The following is an 18,971-nucleotide window of genomic DNA, read 5'->3' as shown; positions in this document are numbered from 1 at the left end:
ATGCCTCGCTCCAAAGCTGATGCAATCGACCTGCCTTCTGTCCATGCTCTTATCACCAATGCAAAAGAGAAATTTTTAAAAAGATCCTTTTGAAAACAGGAGGAGTAGGAGGAGAAAATAGCTGAAGGGGAGGGTGATTCTTCTGCATCATGGATGACATCTTGCCCGTCACCATGACAAATAATTTATTTTCAGCGGCGGCACGTGGAATAATTGCAACTCAAGAGTCAAATGACAAAATGGGCAGGATGGAGGTGTGTGTGGAATGATTTCACAGAAAACATTACAACACAAAGTTTGACCACGGGGAAAACCCATGGTTGGCTGTGCGCGTGGAAAAGGTCAAAGGACTCTCCTCCCAGCTGGGCTCGACTGTAGACGGACGCCGATCATTTGATGCTCTGGAGAAAATCTCTGTGAGGGGAAAGATAAAAAGAAAGCCGTTTTCCAACTCTGTGCCGCTGAAAATATTTGCCTCCCGTGCAAGTTACAAATGTGCCCGTCTCTGGATCACCTTCCGCCTTGAGTGGTGAACAGGGGGGAGAAGAAGAAGAAGAAGAGGAAGAAGAAGAGGAGGAGGAAGAGGAGGAAGAGTTTGGATTTATATCCCCCCTTTCTCTCCTGCAGGAGACTCAAAGGGGCTGACAATCTCCTTGCCCTCCCCCCCTCACAACAAACACCCTGTGAGGTAGGTGGGGCTGAGAGAGCTCCGAGAAGCTGTGACTAGCCCAAGGTCACCCAGTTGGCGTGTGTGGGAGTGCCCAGGCTAATCTGAATTCCCCAGATAAGCCTCCACAGCTCAGGCGGCAGAGCTGGGAATCAAACCCAGTTCCTCCAGATTAGATACACGAGCTCTTAACCTCCTACGCCACTGCGCTATGCCCGCATGCTGATGCCAGTTATCTTTGAGGCTCCACAGAGACACGCAAGAATCCTGAGGAAAACCAGGATGGGTGCCGTATCCCTTCTACTCACAGTTATCTCAGCCCTACCTACCTGACAGGGTGTTTGTTGGGGGTGGGTGGGTGGGAAGGAGATTGTAAGCCCCTTTGGGTCTCCTTACAGGAGAGGGAGGGGGGATGTAACTCCAAACTCTTCTTCTGCAAACAAGGAAAAGAACAGTCTCTGCCACAATATCGCCTCTGATTCCTGAGAGCTTTCAGGTTGGCTATGGAATGAAGGGCTGCCTTCTCTCGTAAGGGCCCAAGATGAGTAGGGATGTCTGGTTTTTCAGCCGCTCTACACTCTGCTAGAGAAATTCTGTCCCTGTTTGAAAGGTCCGTGCACGACGACGAAGAAGAGGAAGAGGAGTTTGGATTGATGCCCCACCTTTCTCTCCTGTAAAAGAGACTCGAGGTGGCTTTCAAGTTCCTTTCCCTTCCTCTCCCCACAACAGACACCTTGTGGGGCTGAGAGAGTTCAGAGAGAGACTAGCCCTTCCAGATTTCCAGGGGAGCCCAGATACCAGAACTACTCCCATCAGTTTTCTACCAGCATGGCCAATTGGCCATGCTGACAGAGGCTGATGGGAATTGTAGTTCCTGAACATCTGGAGAGCCGCAGGTTCCCTACCCCTGGACTAGCCCAAGCCACCCTGTAGGAGTGTGGAAACACACCTGGTTCACTGGATAAGCCTCGGCCACTCAGGTGGAGGAGTAGGGAATCAAACCCCGTTCTCCAGATTAGAATCCACCTTCTCTTACCCATTACTCCAACATCGTGCCCATGGGCACCTTAGCTCTCACCAATACATTCCCAAGTGATTTTGAGAAGCAAGAGGAGACCAGCAATGGTTCTGCCCAGCAATTTATCTGATTGACCATTGCAGAACTGATTGGCTGTGCAAATTTTTTAAAACGTTGTTTTGAGGAGAGCTGCCACCACAGAAAAAGAGAAGAATAAGATACTCCTAAGAAGACTCAAAGGGACTTACAGGGCGATTCCGCACACGAGTAAAATAGGTTCGACCCAGTTCCCTGAGAAGGGTACTGACCTAGGTCAAAGCCATTGTTGTTCCCCACTGCAACCAGCTTGATCCCAGCTCGGAGGGCGGGATCATCCTGTGCCTCTTCGCCGCTCCGTTCCGATTGGCTACTGTTCTACAGCCATGTTCCGTCTATCCCCACACACGTTATAAACAAAACTTCCACAGGAATGGAGGGACGAAGGTGGCGTGTTTTGATTGGCCAGCTGTACACATGCCCGAAACACTCAGCTGTGATTGGCTGAATGGGGGACTCCTGGCACCAGAGATTCCGCACTTTACTCGAATCGAGCTGAGTTCGAGCGGGGTTCCCTGAAAAAGTAGTAGTTCCCAACTGGAGTCGGAAATTTGACCGTTACGTGGGGTGAAGCTGGTACAAAACCACGTCGATCCCAGTGGTTGTGCAGAGTGCTTAGGTCGAACGCAGCTCGAACTTAGGTCGAAAACGAAAGTGCAGAATCGACCACAGACTCCTTTCCCTTCTTCTCTTCCCAACAGACACCTGGTGGGGCTGAGAGAGTCCTGAGATACCTGGGGCTGGCCCAAGGTCACCCAGCAGGCTTCATGTGTAGGAGTGGGAGGAGACTTTGATTTCCATCATATGGAAACACCGGGGCTGGAACTCTCAGCCTGCCAAGACAGGCGTGGTTTTCCCAACCAGGAATAAAATGCAGGATCTTGTGGCTACCCTAGCACTTCTCTAGCGGCTGATTTGGGTGGGATGTTGCTGCCATTTTTTTTATACCCCGTTTTTCTCTCCTGGAAAGAGACTCAAGGTGGATGACAAACTCCTTTCCCTTCTTCTCGCCACAACAGACACCTTGTGAGGCAGGTGGAGTCAATAGGATATTGAAGAGATAGAAAAAGTGCAGAGAAGGGCAATGAGGATGATTGAAGGATTGGAGCACCTTCCTTATGAGGAGAGGCTGCAGCGTTTGGGACTCTTTAGTTTGGAGAGGAGACGTCTGAGGGGGGATAGGATTGAAGTCTGTAAAATTATGCAGGGGGTAGAAAATGTTGACAGAGAGAAATTTTTCTCTCTTTCTCACAATACTAGAACCAGGGGGCATCCATTGAAAATGCTGGGGGGAAGAATTAGGACTAATAAAAGGAAACACTTCTTCACGCAACGTGTGATTGGTGTTTGGAATATGCTGCCACAGGAGGTGGTGATGGCCACTAACCTGGAGAGCTTTAAAAGGGGCTTGGACAGATTTATGGAGGAGAAGTCGATCTATGGCTCCCAATCTTGATCCTCTTTGATCTGAGATTGCAAATGTCTTAGCAGACCAGGTGCTCGGGAGCAGCAGCAGCAGCAGAAGGCCATTGCTTTCACCTCCTGCAGGTGAGCTCCCAAAGGCACCTGGTGGGCCACTGCGAGTAGCAGAGAGCTGGACTAGATGGACTCTGGTCTGATCCAGCTGGCTTGTTCTTATGTTCTTATGAGTCCATTCCCTATGAAGAGAGACTTCAGGAGCTGGGGATGTTTAGTCAGGAGAAGTGAAGGTTAAGGGGGGACATGATAGCCATGTTTAGATATTTGAAGGGATCCCATGTCGAAGAGGGAGCAAGCTTGTTTTCTGCTACACCAGAAATAGGACACAGAGTAATGGATTCAAGGTGCAGAAAAGAGATTCCACCTAATCGTTAGGAAGAACTTCCTGACTGTCAGAAGAAGAAGAAGAAGAGTTTGGATTTATATCCCCCCCTTCTCTCCTGCAGGAGACTCAAACGGGCTGACAATCTCCTTGCCCTTCCTCCTTCACAACAAACACCCTGTGAGGCAGGTGGGGCTGAGAGAGCTCCGAGAAGCTGTGACTAGCCCAAGGTCACCCAGCTGGCGTGTGTGGGAGTGTACAGGCTAATCTGAATTCCTCAGATAAATCTCCACAACTCAAGCGGCAGAGCTGTGAATCAAACCCGGTTCCTCCAGATCAGAGTGCACCTACTCTTAGCCACTGCTCTTAGCCACTACGCCACTGCTGCTCCTAATCCACCTAATCCCACCTAATCGTTAGGAAGAACTTCCTGGCTGTCAGGGCTGTTCGACAGTGGGATTCACTGCCTCCAAGAGCAGAGGCTGGATGAACATATGTCAGGAGTGCTTTGATTGTGTGTTCCTGCATGGCAGGAAGTTGGGCGTTCCTGGGGGTCTCTTCCAACTCTATGATTCGAAGGCTGAGGTCTTTCACCGCACCTTCTGCCAGTACCATTGAGCCAAGGCCCTTCCCCAAGGAGGCTGTTTGCTCGAGGCAGGTGGCTTATGTCCCCCTGGGCTGTGGGTGCCGCGCAGACGATCACACCCCCCCAGCTCTTTGTTGGTGCTTTGAACTTTGTCTGCCAAAAAAGCATCGGTGCTCTTAATTGCCTCCCTGCTAGCTACAGGCACAGCCAACCACCAGAAGCTGAAAAAACAAACTCGGCCTTCTCTGTTCTCGCATCAATCAAGGGCTCCGACATTCGGCTGGTTGGTCTGGATTCAGACCTGCTTGCCGGGAGCCCTTCAACCAATTTACCCCCCCCACCAAATCCCCTAACGGGGCGGCTCTTTGAAATGCCAGAAAAGAAAACCAGGTCAGGACTGCCGTTTGAGCCTTCTGGACGCTACGCAGCGCAGCTCACTCACTTCCAGTATGGCCGGCAGTTCGGGGCTTTGGAGGAAAGGTAGTCGTGGCCGAAGCCCTTGCTCGCAGGGAAGGCAATGAACTGGACGGTTTCTTTCTTCTGGGAGGCATTGCGGGCTATCTCATACAGCTGGAGAAAGGACAGAAAGAACAGTTAGTTTTTAAACCCCGCTTTTCTCTACCTTGAAGAACATAAGAAGAACATAAGAACTAGCCTGCTGGATCAGACCAGAGTCCATCTAGTCCAGCATTCTGCTACTCGCAGTGGCCCACCAGGTGCCTTTGGGAGCTCACATGCAGGAGGTGAAAGCAATGGCCTTCTGCTGCTGCTGCTGCTCCTGAGCACCTGGTCTGCTAAGGCATTTGCAATCTGAGATCAAGGAGGATCAAGATTGGTAGCCACAAATCGACTTCTCCTCCATAAATCTGTCCAAGCCCTTTTTAAAGCTATCCAGGTTAGTGGCCGTCACCACCTCCTGTGGCAGCATATTCCAAACACCAATCACACGTTGCGTGAAGAAGTGTTTCCTTTTATTAGTCCTAATTCTTCCCCCCAGCATTTTCAATGTATGCCCCCTGGTTCTAGTATTGTGAGAAAGAGAGAACAATTTCTCTCTGTCAACATTTTCTACCCCATGCATAATTTTATAGACTTCAGTCATATCCCCCTCAGCCGTTTCCTCTCCAAACTAAAGAGTCCCAAACGCTGCAGCCTCTCTTCATAAGGAAGGTGCTCCAATCCCTCAATCATCCTCGTTGCCCTTCTCTGCACTTTTTCTATCTCTTCGATATCCTTTTTGAGATGTGGTGACCAGAACTGAACACAGTACTCCCAAGTGCGGTCGCACCACGGCTTTATATAAAGGCATGACAATCCTTGCAGTTTTATTATCAACTCCTTTCCTAATTATCCCCAGCATAGAGTTTGCCTTTTTCACAGCTGCCAAGAAGAAGAAGAGGAGTTTGGATTTATATCCCCCCTTTCTGTCCTGCAGGAGACTCAAAGGGGCTGACAATCTCCTTGCCCTTCCCCCCTCACAACAAACACCCTGTGAGGTGGGCAGGGCTGAGAGAGCTCCGAGAAGCTGTGACTAGCCCCAGGTCACCCAGCTGGCGTGTGTGGGAGTGCCCAGGCTACTCTGAATTCCCCAGATAAGCCTCCACAGCTCAGGCGGCAGAGCGGGGAATCAAACCCGGTTCCTCCAGATTAGATACACAAACTCTTAACCTCCTACGCCACTGCTGCTCCTTAAGGAGTCTCAAAGTGTCTTACAAACTCCTTCCCCTCCCCACAACAGACACCTCGACAGGTAGCTGGGGCTGAGAGAGTTCTCAGAGAACTGTGACTGGAATATTACACCCCTCTTAGCAAACCTTAATATTACATAGTGCAAAAGAATTTAGCGAAGAGCGAAAAAATAAATATTACAATCAGTTATTCATGCATACCAACAAATTCTCAAACAACTTATACCCCTCTTACAAAATACCTCCTTAGAATTTCTCTGATTGGCTGATATAAGAATGTACCATTTGAACGTGTTACAATACCGAGAAAATAAGCAAATATAACAACTATTCAACACAAAAGGTTCTATCCAATTCTCCCAGAATCTCCCAGAGTCTCTTGGGAAACTTTTCAACGTTCTTGGAAATCGTCTATTTTTCTACCAATGTCCTTGATGGGGAGATCAGTTGTTCAGAGATCCTCTGAAGATGCCAGCCACAGATGCAGGTGAAACGTCAGGAGAAAATGCTACTGGCACACGGCCGTACAGTCCGGAAACCCCACAGCACCCCAGTAATTCCAGCCGTGAAAGCCTTCTCGACAATACAGTCTCAAAGTGGCTGATAAACTCCTTCCCTTCCTCTCCTCACAACAGACACCTTGTGAGGCAGGTGGGGCTGAGAGAGTTTAGAAAGAACTGTGACTAGCCCCGGGTCACCCAGCAGGCTTCATGTGTAGTAGAAGAGGAACAAACCCCACCCACCCTGTCAAGGAGCGGGAAATCAAACCCCATTTTGGAAACAGAACTGAGCGGGAAAGTCCCAGCTAGCACAAGAGACTCCTCTCCTTCACAGCAACTCCCTGATCCCAAATGAGGAGTCCTGTTACCTTTTTCCCGTGGCTGATGGGTATCATGCCGTCGTCTTCCGAGTGCAAAATTAAGATTGGGCTGGAGAGCACTTGGACGCTGCGGGCAAGAACGGAGCCGGTTAGATTCGCCTGCCTTGCCTCTCGTTCAGAAGTCACAGAGGTGGAAATCCCATGTCTGGGGTTTGCAGGTTCTTATTGCGGGTGGGGGGGGTTCATGGCAGAATCTGGTGGAACGGGCTGTCGAGTGGCAGGGGGTGTTTCCCCAATCCTATTACCCGCCCAGCCCAGCTTGGCTTCATTTTAATTCCTGTAAGGATAGCCCAGGATAGCCCAATTTTGTCACATCTTCGGAGCAAAACAGGGTTGGCCCCGGTTAGTATTTGGATGTGCAAAGGCAGGCAATGGCAAACTACCTCGGTCTTCTCCCCACATGGACGCAAGCTACCCTGATCCTGAAAGACCTTGGAAGCTAAGCAGGGTTGTCCCTGGTTAATATTTGGATGGGAGACCACCAAGGAAGTCCTGGGTTGCTACGCAAAGGCAGGCGATGGCAAACCACCTCCGCTCCACTCTTGCCTTGCAGACTAGCCCGATCTCATCAGATCTCAGAATTAGAACATAAGAACAAGCCTGCTGGATCAGACCAGAGTCCATCTAGTCCAGCATTCTGCTACTCGCAGTGGCCCACCAGGTGCCTTTGGGAGCTCACATGCAGGAGGTGAAAGCAATGGCCTTCTGCTGCTGCTGCTGCTCCTGAGCACCTGGTCTGCTAAGGCATTTGCAATCTGAGATCAAGGAGGATCAAGATTGGTAGCCATAAATCGACTTCTCCTCCATAAATCTGTCCAAGCCCCTTTTAAAGCTCTCCAGGTTAGTGGCCATCACCATTTCCTGTGGCAGCATCTTCCAAACACCAATCACACGTTGCGTGAAGAAGTGTTTCCTTTTATTAGTCCTAATTCTTCCCCCCAGCATTTTCAATGGATGCCCCCTGGTTCTAGCAAGGTTGTCCCTGGTTAGCATTTGGATGAAGGACCACCACGTATGTCCAAGGTTGTCATGTCGACGTGGCCAACAGCAAACCACCTCTGAATGTCACTTGTCTTGAACACCCTATAAAGTAGCCCATAATTTCACTATGACTTGATGGCACTGTCCATCACCATCGGAGAGACAGATTCCATTGTGTGAATGGCACCATCAGATCCTCTGAAGACGCCAGCCACAGATGCAGGCGAAACGTCAAGAGAGAATGCTGCTAGAACACGGCCATACAATCCAGGAAAACCCACAACACCCCAGTGATTCTGGCTGTGAAAGCCTTCCACAATACCAGAGCTGACTGTTTGAACGCCCTGGGCAAACTTTGGAAGACCCCCCCCCCCACTCACTTTCTGTCGTTACAGAAGCGCATGTCCGCACGTTCCATCGTGTCCAAGATTAAATACTCAAAGCCAGGAAATTGGCGGTAGATCTGTTTCAAAGGAAGGAAAGGGCTTCAGAAAAATACAGCATAACACAGCTGGCTACAGAAGAGACATTTTCTGGGACTAGATGTTGTTTTGTGCAACTCACAGCCCCATCCACATGGCCGGGCACCGGGATGCGGTGCTGCGGCCACCCCGCTGTTTCCAAGCCGGCTTTTTAATGGCGCGGAGAGCCAAAACAGCCAAAGAAACTGCCCGCCGTTGAAAAGAAGAAGAAGAGAAGAGTTTGGATTTATATCCCCCCTTTCTCTCCTGCAGGAGACTCAAAGGGGCTTACAATCTCCTTGCCCTTCCCCCCTCACAACAAACACCCTGTGAGGTGGGTGGGGCTGAGAGAACTCTGAAGAACCGTGACTAGCCCAAGGTCACCCCACTGGCGTGTGTTGGAGTGCACAAGCTAATCTGGCTCACCAGATAAGCTTCCACAGCTCAAGTGGCAGAGCAGGGAATCAAAACCGGTTCTCCAGATTAGAGCGCGCCTTGATCTTAACCACTAGCAAGTGCCCCAGGGAGGGCAAATCTGCCAGTGTAGGCCTGCACTGCCCACAGCACCAGATTTGATCCTCCCCCTTTGGATGAGGCCATCAATTACCTACCATAAACCTCGACATATCACCACTACGGAAAATTTGTGCCTTGTAAGAAAAGCAGTGGAATCAGCAACTACTGATTCACCTACTATGCTGACTGGGGTGAAAGGCGGGGATTTCTCACCAGGGGAGTGCGATTTTCAAGGGGCAAATGCAAAACTGAGACAACTTAGTGGAAGCAGCAGAGAGGAGTAGCAATGGAGAGGAGGAGTGGTACAGAAAGCACTAGGTAAGCTCCGGTTTTCTTTTTGGAGGGCTTTTCTCAAATCTTTAACAGATTGTGTTTCTGAGGGCTTGTGTGCTTGTTCTTTGAGGGCTTGGGAAGGCTTTTGTTTTGAGTAGGGTTTTTTTCCTTTGTTTTCTTTGTTCTGGCCGTGTGCCTGCCTCAGGCTTCTGGGGTGAAAGGGGGGAATTTCTCACCAAGGGAGTGCGATTTTCAAGGGGCAAATGCAAAACTGAGACAACTTAGTGGAAGCAGCAGAGAGGAGTAGCAGTGGAGAGAAGAAGCAATGGAGAGGAGGAGTGGTACTAGGTAAGCTCTGGTTTTCGTTTTGGAGGGCTTTTCCTCAAATCTTTAACTGTGTTTCGAGGGCTTGTGTGCTTGTTATTTGAGGGCTTGGGAAGGCTTTTGTTTTGAGTGGGGGTTTGTTTCCTTGGTTTTCTTTGTTCTGGCCGTGTGCCTGCCTCAGGCTTCTGAGGGGTGGGACTCGCTGAGAGGCGAGGCTTGGTATTTAACGCAGAACATCCAGGATGGAACAGCACTCAATCTGCGGCTGCTCCACGGCAAAACACTGACAGATCTCCCACTGGCTCAAACAAGTGAGCCAAGCCACCCTGCTAGATTTCCACATTGCCCACAAGCTCCTGGTGAATGAAAGGAGAACCGGAGCTGACCAGCGCATACAAAGAAACTTACTTTTGTTACGGGGATTGTCGCCGCTGCATCTCGGATGCTGGTGTATGGTGCTTCTAGAACTATTGCATCTACTATGACCCCCTCTGAAAAGATTTGAAGAAGAAGAAGAGTTTGGATTTATATCCCCCCTTTCTCTCCTGCAGGAGACTCAAAGGGGCTGACGATCTCCTTGCCCTTCCCCCCTCACAACAAACACCCTTTGAGGTGGGTGGGGCTGAGAGAGCTCCGAGAAGCTGTGACTAGCCCAAGGTTGCCCAGCTGGCGTGTGTGGGAGTGCACAGGCTAATCTGAATTCCCCAGAGAAGCCTCCACAGCTCAGGCGGCAGAGCGGGGAATCAAACCCGGTTCCTCCAGAGTAGATACATGAGCTCTTAACCTCCTACGCCACTGCTGCTTGAGAGGGTTCAGTAGGGAAAACACTCCCTCCCCCCAAAAAAGAGTAGTACACACCTGCCAGAAACCCGGCCCCTCCTCATCCCCCACCAAACACAAACAGCGAAAAAGAGGTCCAAATACGAAGATCAACCAATTAGTGGGGAAAGTTCACGATGCAACAATTTCATAACAATCTGGTAAATAACCAAACCGTTATTCCAAAAATGAAACCTTCATCTGAGTCGTAAATATGAAGGTTATAACAAACAGCAGGAGTAAGGCATTAAGTAGGAAACCTGGATTTTTGAGTCTGAGTGACAAATGATTTAAACCATAGGTGTCAAACTCGCGGCCCTCCAGATGGTATTTACTACAGTTCCCATCATCATGATGCTGGCAGGGGGTGATGGGAACTGTAGTCCATAACATCTGGAGGGCCACGAGTTTGACACCTGTGATTTAAACCATTTTTTTAAGCCATTAAAAACATTTTATATCTCACCCTCTCCTGGTGAATTGGGTTCGGGGCGGCTTACATCAAAATACAATATGCAATAATATAAATGCATTCGCTTAATGAACGGTCACCAGTGAGCATGAATAGACTTTAAAGAGAGTAAAATGCCATATGAATGGCATTTAAGTGTGATCTTATTGCTTTATAAAACATTGGTAGCTGCCCTGAGCCCGTAAGGTGAAGGGTAGCATATAAAGAACTAATAAAAGCAATAGATAATTTAAATTTAAAATCATACGTTTCAGTTACACACATACATCCCCCTCCCCTCCCCCCTTTTTCTTTCTGGCCCTTTACATCTGGGCTCTTGTCATCTGAGGGGACTCGCCGCCCTACCCACTTGGGTGAGGAGTTTTAAAATGGGGCTGTCGGACGCCACCTATGTTTAGCCTATATATTAGGTTTAGTTTTCCTTTTTTATCGCTGCTTTTAAAGGTTTTAGCTATTTTATGACTGTATTATGACTATATGTTGTTCACTGCCCTGAGCCCTCCGGGGATAGGGCGGTATAAAAGTCCCATGAATGAATGAATGAATAAAATCATCTGGGGGATGGTTGAAGCTGGCAACCATAAAAATAGCCCTTTCCCACAACCAGGATTAGACTGTTAAAACGAGGAAATCATCGAAGAAGAAGAAGAAGAAAAAGAAGAAGGAGGAGGAGGAGGAGGAGGAGGAGGAGGAGGAGTTTGGATTTATACCCCACCTTTCTCTCCTGCAAGGAGACTCCAGGTGGCTTACAAGCTCCTCTCCTCTCCCCACAACAGACAACTTGCGAGGCAGGTGGGGCTGAGAGAGTTCAGACAGAACTGCGACTCGCCCAAGGTCACCCAGCAGGCTTCATGTGTAGGAGTGTGGAAACACATCTAGTTCACCAGACAAGCCTCTGCCACTCAAGTGAAGCGGGGGGGGGGGGAATCAAACCCAGTTCTCCAGATTAGAATCCACCTGCTCTTAAGTGCGAGGTGGTTTATGTCCATAACCTCCGGGTGGTTGTCGGAAATCTCCCGCTATTAGAGTTCATCTCCAGTTCCCCTGGAGAAAATCGCGGCTTTGAAAGGAGGCGTCTAATGTACTATATCCTGCAAAAGTTTCTCCCCTCCCCAATTCCTGCCCCACCACAAAAAAAAACTCCAGGAGCGTCCCAGCTTGGATTTACCAAGTCTTTTTTCCCCACCCTACCCCACACTTTCTCAATACTTACCTTTCTCTTTCAGCACCCGGGCGACGTTCGTGGAAATCCTAGAAGGAAATAGAAAAGAAGTCAGCCAGCATGCCGAGCAAAAAGGGAATTCCTGAACATACATTTATTTATATCTTGCATATTTACCCCACCAATCTCCCAAGAGACTCAAGGCGGCTTACATAAATACACATAATAAAATACAATAATATAAAAACAGTACAAGAAGTATAAACCAGGGGTGTCCAACTCTAGAGCTTCAGATGTTCATGGATTACAGTTCCTATCAGCCCCTGATGGCACGGCCAAATGGAGAAGTCTGGAGAAGTGAAGGTTAAAGGGGGTCATGATAGCCCTGTTTAGATATTTGAAGGGATGCCATGTTGGTCAGGGAGCAAGCTTGTTTTCTGCTGCTCCAGAGACTAGGACAAGGAGTCATGGGTTCAAGGTGAAGGAAAAGAGATTCCACCTAAACCTCAGGAATAACTTCCTGACAATCAAGGCTGTTTGACAGTGGAATTCACTAGAAGAAGAAGAAGAGTTTGGATTTATATCCCCCCTTTCTCTCCTGTAGGAGACTCAAAGGGGCTGACAATCTCCTTGCCCTTCCCCCCTCACAACAAACACCCTGTGAGGTAGGTGGGGCTGAGAGAGCTCCAAGAAGCTATGACTAGCCCAAGGTCACCCAGCTGGCGTGTGTGGGAGTGAACAGGCTAATCTGAATTCCCCAGATAAGCCTCCGCAGCTCAGGCGGCAGAGCTGGGAATCAAACCCGGTTCCTCCAGATTAGATACACGAGCTCTTAACCTCCTTGATTTATGGCTACCAATCTTGATTCTCCTTGATCTCAGATTGCAAATGCCTTAGCAGACCAGGTGCTCGGGAGCAGCAGCAGCAGGAGGCCGTTGCTTTCACCTCCTGCACGTGAGCTCCCAAAGGCACCTGGTGGGCCACTGCGAGTAGCAGAGAGCTGGACTAGATGGACTCTGGTCTGATCCAGCAGGCTAGTTCTTATGTTCTTTCACTGGGCTAAATCCAGAGACGTACCCAGTACCAAGGGAGTGGCCCCAGAAGATCACTGTGCTGTTTCTACTCCTGGCCTTCACCCAGTGGTAGAGATACAGGATGTCAGTCGTGAAACCCGTCTCACTCGGCTGGCCCGTAGAGTCTGCGTAACCTGGGAAGCAACGGATCGAAGGTTAAGGGGAAAGAACACCAGGGGCGTATCTGGGGAAATGGAGCATGGGGGCACAATCTGAATTTCTCACACACACACACACACACACACACACACACAGACCCCCACCCACCCACCCACCCCCCGGGTGCCCATGTCTACCACCTGGACCCGGCAAGCACGGCCTGGGCCTGGTGCCTCCCCACGTGATTAGACGGCTTGCGCCCAGGGACATGTGATACCCCATGTCCCTCTGGCAGATACACCCCTGAAGAACACAACCACCTTGAGGGTGAAAATGCAGAAACTCAGAGCTTGTTCCGACAGGAAGTTACCTCTGTAGTCAACGGCCAGGACGTGGAAGTCGCTGTCGCTCATTACCTGTTCAAAAAGACAGCTTTCAGTGTTTGCGATTTTGTGCAAGCCGGGCGATTTAAGCATACACACACACCCCGAGGGCAGCATCCATTATCTAAGTGAAATTCCACCTAAATACAGACTGGGTCTTTTGACACAGAGGTTTTCCTGTGTTTTGGGCAGTGCTGACCTAATTCATTTGCTCCAGACTAAAAGAACGATCAGTGAGGACGGTTTAGTGCACCTCACAGGTTCAAAAATAAAGCTGTCGTACGTCAAATCTGGTCAGGGACATTTAGACCCCTTCCGCACATGCAGAATAATGCACTTTCAATCCACTTTCACATTTTTTTGCCAATGGATTTTGCTGTTCCGCACAGCTGCATAGTGCATTGGAAGTGGATTGAAAGTGCATTATTCTGCATGTGCGGAAGGGACCCTAGGTTTACTGGCAGTCTGTAGCAGAAAAAAAATCACCTGCTTCTGAAGAGGGGTTCCAGGAGATGGCCAGGAACATTTTGAATACAAGGCAGATGCTCTGTCCTACCTCCTTTCCCCAAAACAAAAAAGCCCCAATTGAAATGTCAACTTTCCAAATTCAGATTTCTAAGATGAGCTCTCAGCATTCTGAAATTCAGACGCCTGACGTTCAAATTCATTTCGGCCCTTCCCAAGTTAGCAACAGCCGCTGCCATGCACATGTTAGCATTTGTTTAACCATATCTCGCTTTTCTCACGACTCAAAGCAGATTACAATGTCGTTCTCCTCTCCCCCATTCTTCCACAACAACCACCCTGTCAGGTAGGCCAGGCTGAGAGACTCCAGCGAGCCCAAGGTCGCCCATGAGCTTCCATGGTAGAAGCAGGGATTCAAACCCAGGATATCCAGGGTCCTCACCCATAACTCTTTCCCTTATATCACACTGATACCGTGTTTCCCCGAAAATAAGACAGTGTCTTATATTAGTTTTTGCTCCCAAAGATGCGCTGTGTCTTATTTTCAGGGGGTCTTGTTTTTCTGTGTTCTGTTCGTCGGGCATGCTTCCAAACAAAAACTTTGCTACGTCTTACTTTCGGGGGATGCCTTATATTTCGCACCTCAGCAAAACCTCTACTACGTCTTATTTTCAGAGGATGTCTTATATTCGGGGAAACAGGGTAGTAGAGAGAAAGGCTTTAGAAGATACCCCTGAGGGACTGTGAAAGAAGAAACCAGGGGTAAAGTTTAAAAAAAAACAAAATGTAAGCAAAAGGCAAATATCAGGTTTTAAAAATCAAGATTAAGCAACACAGTAATATACATGATTGGGCTCTTGGCCAGGGTGACGGGGGTTTCAAAACGGCAGCAACAGCAATACCCATGCTGCTAAGCCAAGGAAGAGAGATGGGTCAAGAGCAGACAGCCCGTTCTTGGTGCCAAGCAACGTGATTGGCTGAGGGGAACGGGAGGGTGAAGAACCTGGCAGAGTCCGTCAACGTTGTCCTCTCGGCTTGGTCGGCTCCTGAAGTTGAGCAACCATTTGGAAAATCCTCTGTCCCTCGTCTACGTCTCACCTTCCGCCCAGAGCAGAGAATCCACCCCCTCTGTGCACCCTGATCAGACAGCGGGCTCCAAAATATACTTTCACGGTCTCAAATGATTGCAAAGAGCAAAACAAAAACAGTATTGAGCCAGTCCAGGACGGATGGGTCTTATAACTGTCCTGAGAACTGACCGGAAGCTCTCAAGGGCACCAGACGTCACTTACCTTTATGAAACTAACTCTGTGCGATGTTGCCCTGAAAGAGAGTTCAAAAAAAAAAGCAGAGATGAGGACTCGATCCCGTTAGTAGGTTAGTAAGCATAAGCATTTTATTGTCATTGTGCACGCACAACGAAATTTACAGCAGCATTCCTCGATGCACACAATTTCAGACTCATGCCCCATCCTCATTTTCCCCTTCCTCCACCCACCCCTACACAGCCCCAAACACATCAACACGAAGCTGCGGAGTTCAGCATCGCCACAGCTCTAGAGTAGAAGCTGTCTCTCAGCCTCTTTGTCCTAGTTTTGATAGACCTGTATCGTCTGCCGGATGGTCACAGTTCAAAAAGAGAGTGTGCTGGATGAGACGGGTCTCTCAGAATATTTTGGGCTTTCTTTAGGCTTCGGGAATTGTAGAGTTCTTCCAAGGAGGGGAGAGGGCAGCCGATAATCCTCTGTGCAGGAGTGATCACCCTTTGGAGCGCCTTCCTATCTGCCACTGTGCAACTGGGGAACCACACACAGATGCAGCAGGTTAAGACACTCTCTATAGCACAGCGGTAAAAGGACACCAGGAGTTTTCCATTCAGTTGTTGTTTCCTTAACAGTCTCAGAGAGTACAGTCTTTGCTGGGCCTTCTGAACCACCGCGGCACTCTGTACGCCCCAGGTCAAGTCCTCTTTCCCACCCCCAGTTTCGCCTGCATCTGTGGCTGGCATGAAAATGAACAGAATTTGGCTGCCAGTGTTGAAAAACTCTAGAATCAAGACAGTGACTAATCAGCTCCACACAAACACAGGACAACTATAGACAATAGCAACCAAAGGGAACAAAGGCCAGGATACTTCTATTCAGATGCATTCACCTATTGACCTTGCTATCTTCATTGTTACTCACATGCTACAGACTTCTTTGTGACTCACATGCCAGGCTACTCTATTCAGATGGCCTCACCTTTGGACCTCACAGTATACATACTCCACTTGCTTTCCATTCCTACTATCAGATCATCTGAAGATGCCAGCCACAGATGCAGGCGAAACATCAGGAGAGAATGCTGCTAGAACACGGCCAGACAGCCCGGAAACCACACAGCACCCCAGTGAAAATAGTTGTTTGAGGCTGAGGCACCTCCAGGGCTGCGATAGGGATAGATGCATCCACCTGCCTTGCCTTCCCACCTTCAGACCTGGTGGGCCACTGCGAGTAGCAGAGAGCTGGACTAGATGGACTCTGGTCTGATCCAGCAGGCTCGTTCTTATGTTCTTAACAGCCACATCCTGTTTCCCTGAAGTGGAGAGACTCCTCAGGGTCATCCAGCCTACTTTTCTACAATCAGTGTCAAAGCAATAAACAAGGAAAGGAAGAGAGAAAGGCCCTTTGCATATCAGTGTACACATCAATCAGGTTACATGAACGTTGCAATCCGGTGACAAATGCCAAAGCCAGCTCCATCTACAAGCAGTAGAACTGGTTTCTCTTCAGGGCGTCTCAAAGAGGCTTACAAGCTCCTTTCCTTTCTTCTCCCCACAATACTCCCCTCCCTCCCTGTGAGGTGAGTGGGGTTGAGAAAGTTCGGAGAGAACTGCGATGGTCCCAAAGTCACCCGGCAGGCTGTCAGGACTACAAGTCCCAACATGCACCAGTTCCCACGGGTGGCCGCCGAAGTGGGAAGCCGCCGCGAACGGGAACCCCGGAGCGGGAGAAGGGACGGCGGCGATTGGGTGGCGCGGTGATTCAAACCAGCCTTAAATGCTGGAACTGAGCGGGGATCCTCCGTTCCAGCACCCTGTAGCTGGGGCGACGCAATTCAATAAAGTTTTCCTGTTCAAGTTAGCTGTGTCTGGCTCGTTCCGCACAGGCAGAACAACGCACTGTCAAACTGCTTTCAGTGCTCTTTGAAGCTGTGCGGAATGGCAAAACCCACTTGCAAACAGTTGTGAAAGTGGTTTGAAAACGCGTTATTTTGCGTGTGCGGAAGGGGCCTCTGAGCGTGTCCAGCCTTACACAGGCTTCATGTGGAGGAGCAGGGAATCAAACCTGGCTCTCCAGCGCAGAGTTCGCCACTCTTCATCACTGCATCGTGCTGGCCACTCCACAGGGTGTCAGATAAGCAACAGGTGGTGCGAAAATTCAGAGCAAAGCCAAGTTAGTCTGCAGTAGAAGAGATAGATTTGAGTGGGTAGCGCCTTATAGACCAAAAAGATTGGGAGGGGGGGAGGGGAAGAACAGGTTTTTGAAAGTCAAAGCTCTCTTGCTTAAGATAAAAGGAGCTTCCCAAAAGCTCATACGCACCCCCCCCCCCAAGAAAGTGTATATATTCCTTTACGTTTACTTAGAGACCATGTATCTAGTATGGCAAACATCTATAAAATTACGCATGGGGTAGAAAATGTTGACAGAGAGAAATTTTCCTCTCTTTCTCACAATACTAGAACCAGGGGGCTTTCATTGAAAATGCTGGGGGGAAGAATTAGGACTAATAAAAGGAAACACTTCTTCACGCAACGTGTGATTGGTGTTTGGAATATGCTGCCACAGGAGGTGGTGATGGCCACTCACCTGGATAGCTTTAAAAAGGGCTTGGACAGATTTATGGAGGAGAAGTCGATCTATGGCTCCCAATCTTGATCCTCTTTGATCTGAGGTTGCAAATGTCTGAGCAGACCAGGTGCTCGGGAGCAGCAGCAGAAGGCCGTTGCTTTCACCTCCTGCAGGTGAGCTCCCAAAGGCACCTGGTGGGCCACTGCGAGTAGCAGAGTGCTGGACTAGATGGACTCTGGTCTGATCCAGCTGGCTTGTTCTTATGTTCTTATGGTCTTGCTGCGGAACCTTTTGGCCCCCATTGAAGTTGTAAAGTGTGTTTGTGTTCAGATAATGGAAATTGGCTTTTATGAGGCCACATCCTAAACGAGACAGATAAGTCTTAATTATCAAGAATGCTTGGAGGGGGGGAAGTGGGGTGTCACCTCCCTCTTCGTGGACTAGATGACATGCCAAAGAGAGATCCATTCATCTTCATTCTACAGAGATTCATTCATTCATAAGGATTCATCTGCCTTGGGCTAAACGGCCTTATACTGTACTGTATTGCTTTTTATACTTGGAACTGTCTAGAGCTCAGAGAGAACTGACAATATTGTTTCCTTTTCTTCCTTTTAAACAACATTTAATTTAATTCAATAAAATAAAATCTCAGCTGTTGGAGTTTCTGGATGAAGAATCCTGATTTTTGATATGTTGTTATTGTTATTATTGTAATTATTATTTATTAATTTTATATACCTCCCACCCCCTGAGGGATCTGGGCGGTGTACAACATAAAATGGCATAACATAACAGGAAGAGCACAATCGTAATCAGACAATCGTAATCACAAATATAAATATGTTACTGGAAAGGCACCCGGCATTTGGGTAAACCTTTTACTTCACACACGTGTGCGCGCGCGCGCACACACACACACACACACACACACACAAAGTTTATGTCTGTGTTTTGAATGTACTCCTGATTTGTACTTCATAAATTTCGGGTAACGCTCTACAGCCTATTTTAAATGCCGAATAAAGGTTGTTGTTGGAGAGCAGCAGTGGCGTACTTCCAATTTACTAGTAACTACTTTGACTGAATCCCATATAAAACTTTATTTAGGAGCAGCAGTGGCGTAGGAGGTTAAGAGCTCATGTATCTAATCTGGAGGAACCGGGTTTGATTCCCAGCTCTGCCGCCTGAGCTGTGGAGGCTGATCTGGGGAATTCAGATTAGCCTGTGCACTCCCACAAACGCCAGCTGGGTGACCTTGGGCTAGTCACAGCTCCTCGGAGCTCTCTCAGCCCCACCTACCTCACAGGGTGTTTGTTGTGAGGGGGGAAGGGCAAGGAAATTGTCAGCCCCTTTGAGTCTCCTGCAGGAGAG

General features: G+C 48.9%; 1 protein-coding gene across 1 annotated transcript; it reads right to left on the bottom strand.

The window, feature by feature from the left end:
- Positions 1–137: 137 nt before the first annotated feature.
- ABHD12B (abhydrolase domain containing 12B) lies at positions 138–16,508 on the bottom strand. Its single transcript, XM_048484686.1, has 10 exons — positions 16,450–16,508; positions 15,057–15,087; positions 13,287–13,332; positions 12,822–12,951; positions 11,796–11,833; positions 9,700–9,782; positions 8,098–8,180; positions 6,725–6,803; positions 4,611–4,738; positions 138–414 (listed from the first exon to the last, which is right to left on the bottom strand). The coding sequence occupies exons 1-10, from the start codon at positions 16,506–16,508 to the stop codon at positions 390–392; spliced, it is 702 nt and encodes a 233-aa protein (XP_048340643.1). The 3' UTR covers positions 138–389.
- Between the last annotated feature and the right edge of the window lie 2,463 nt (positions 16,509–18,971).

This window comes from Sphaerodactylus townsendi, linkage group LG02, assembly GCF_021028975.2.
Source record: "Sphaerodactylus townsendi isolate TG3544 linkage group LG02, MPM_Stown_v2.3, whole genome shotgun sequence".
Taxonomy (NCBI): Eukaryota; Metazoa; Chordata; class Lepidosauria; order Squamata; family Sphaerodactylidae; genus Sphaerodactylus; species Sphaerodactylus townsendi.
The sequence above is the reverse complement of the archived record's forward strand: the minus strand, read 5'-3'. Positions and strand labels throughout refer to the sequence as shown.

Bases quoted from the DNA above. Each gene is read 5' to 3' on its own strand.
- ABHD12B (XM_048484686.1), bottom strand. From the start codon at position 16,508: ATGGAGCTGGCTTTGGCATTTGTCACCGGATTGCAACGTTCATGTAAC. The intron at 9,783-11,795 runs GTAAGTATTGAG...AAATCTTTTCAG, and splicing joins CCGGGTGCTGAAAGAGAAAG to AGGGGGTCATAGTAGATGCA. The intron at 4,739-6,724 runs GTAACAGGACTC...TCCTTTCTCCAG, and splicing joins CCATCAGCCACGGGAAAAAG to CTGTATGAGATAGCCCGCAA.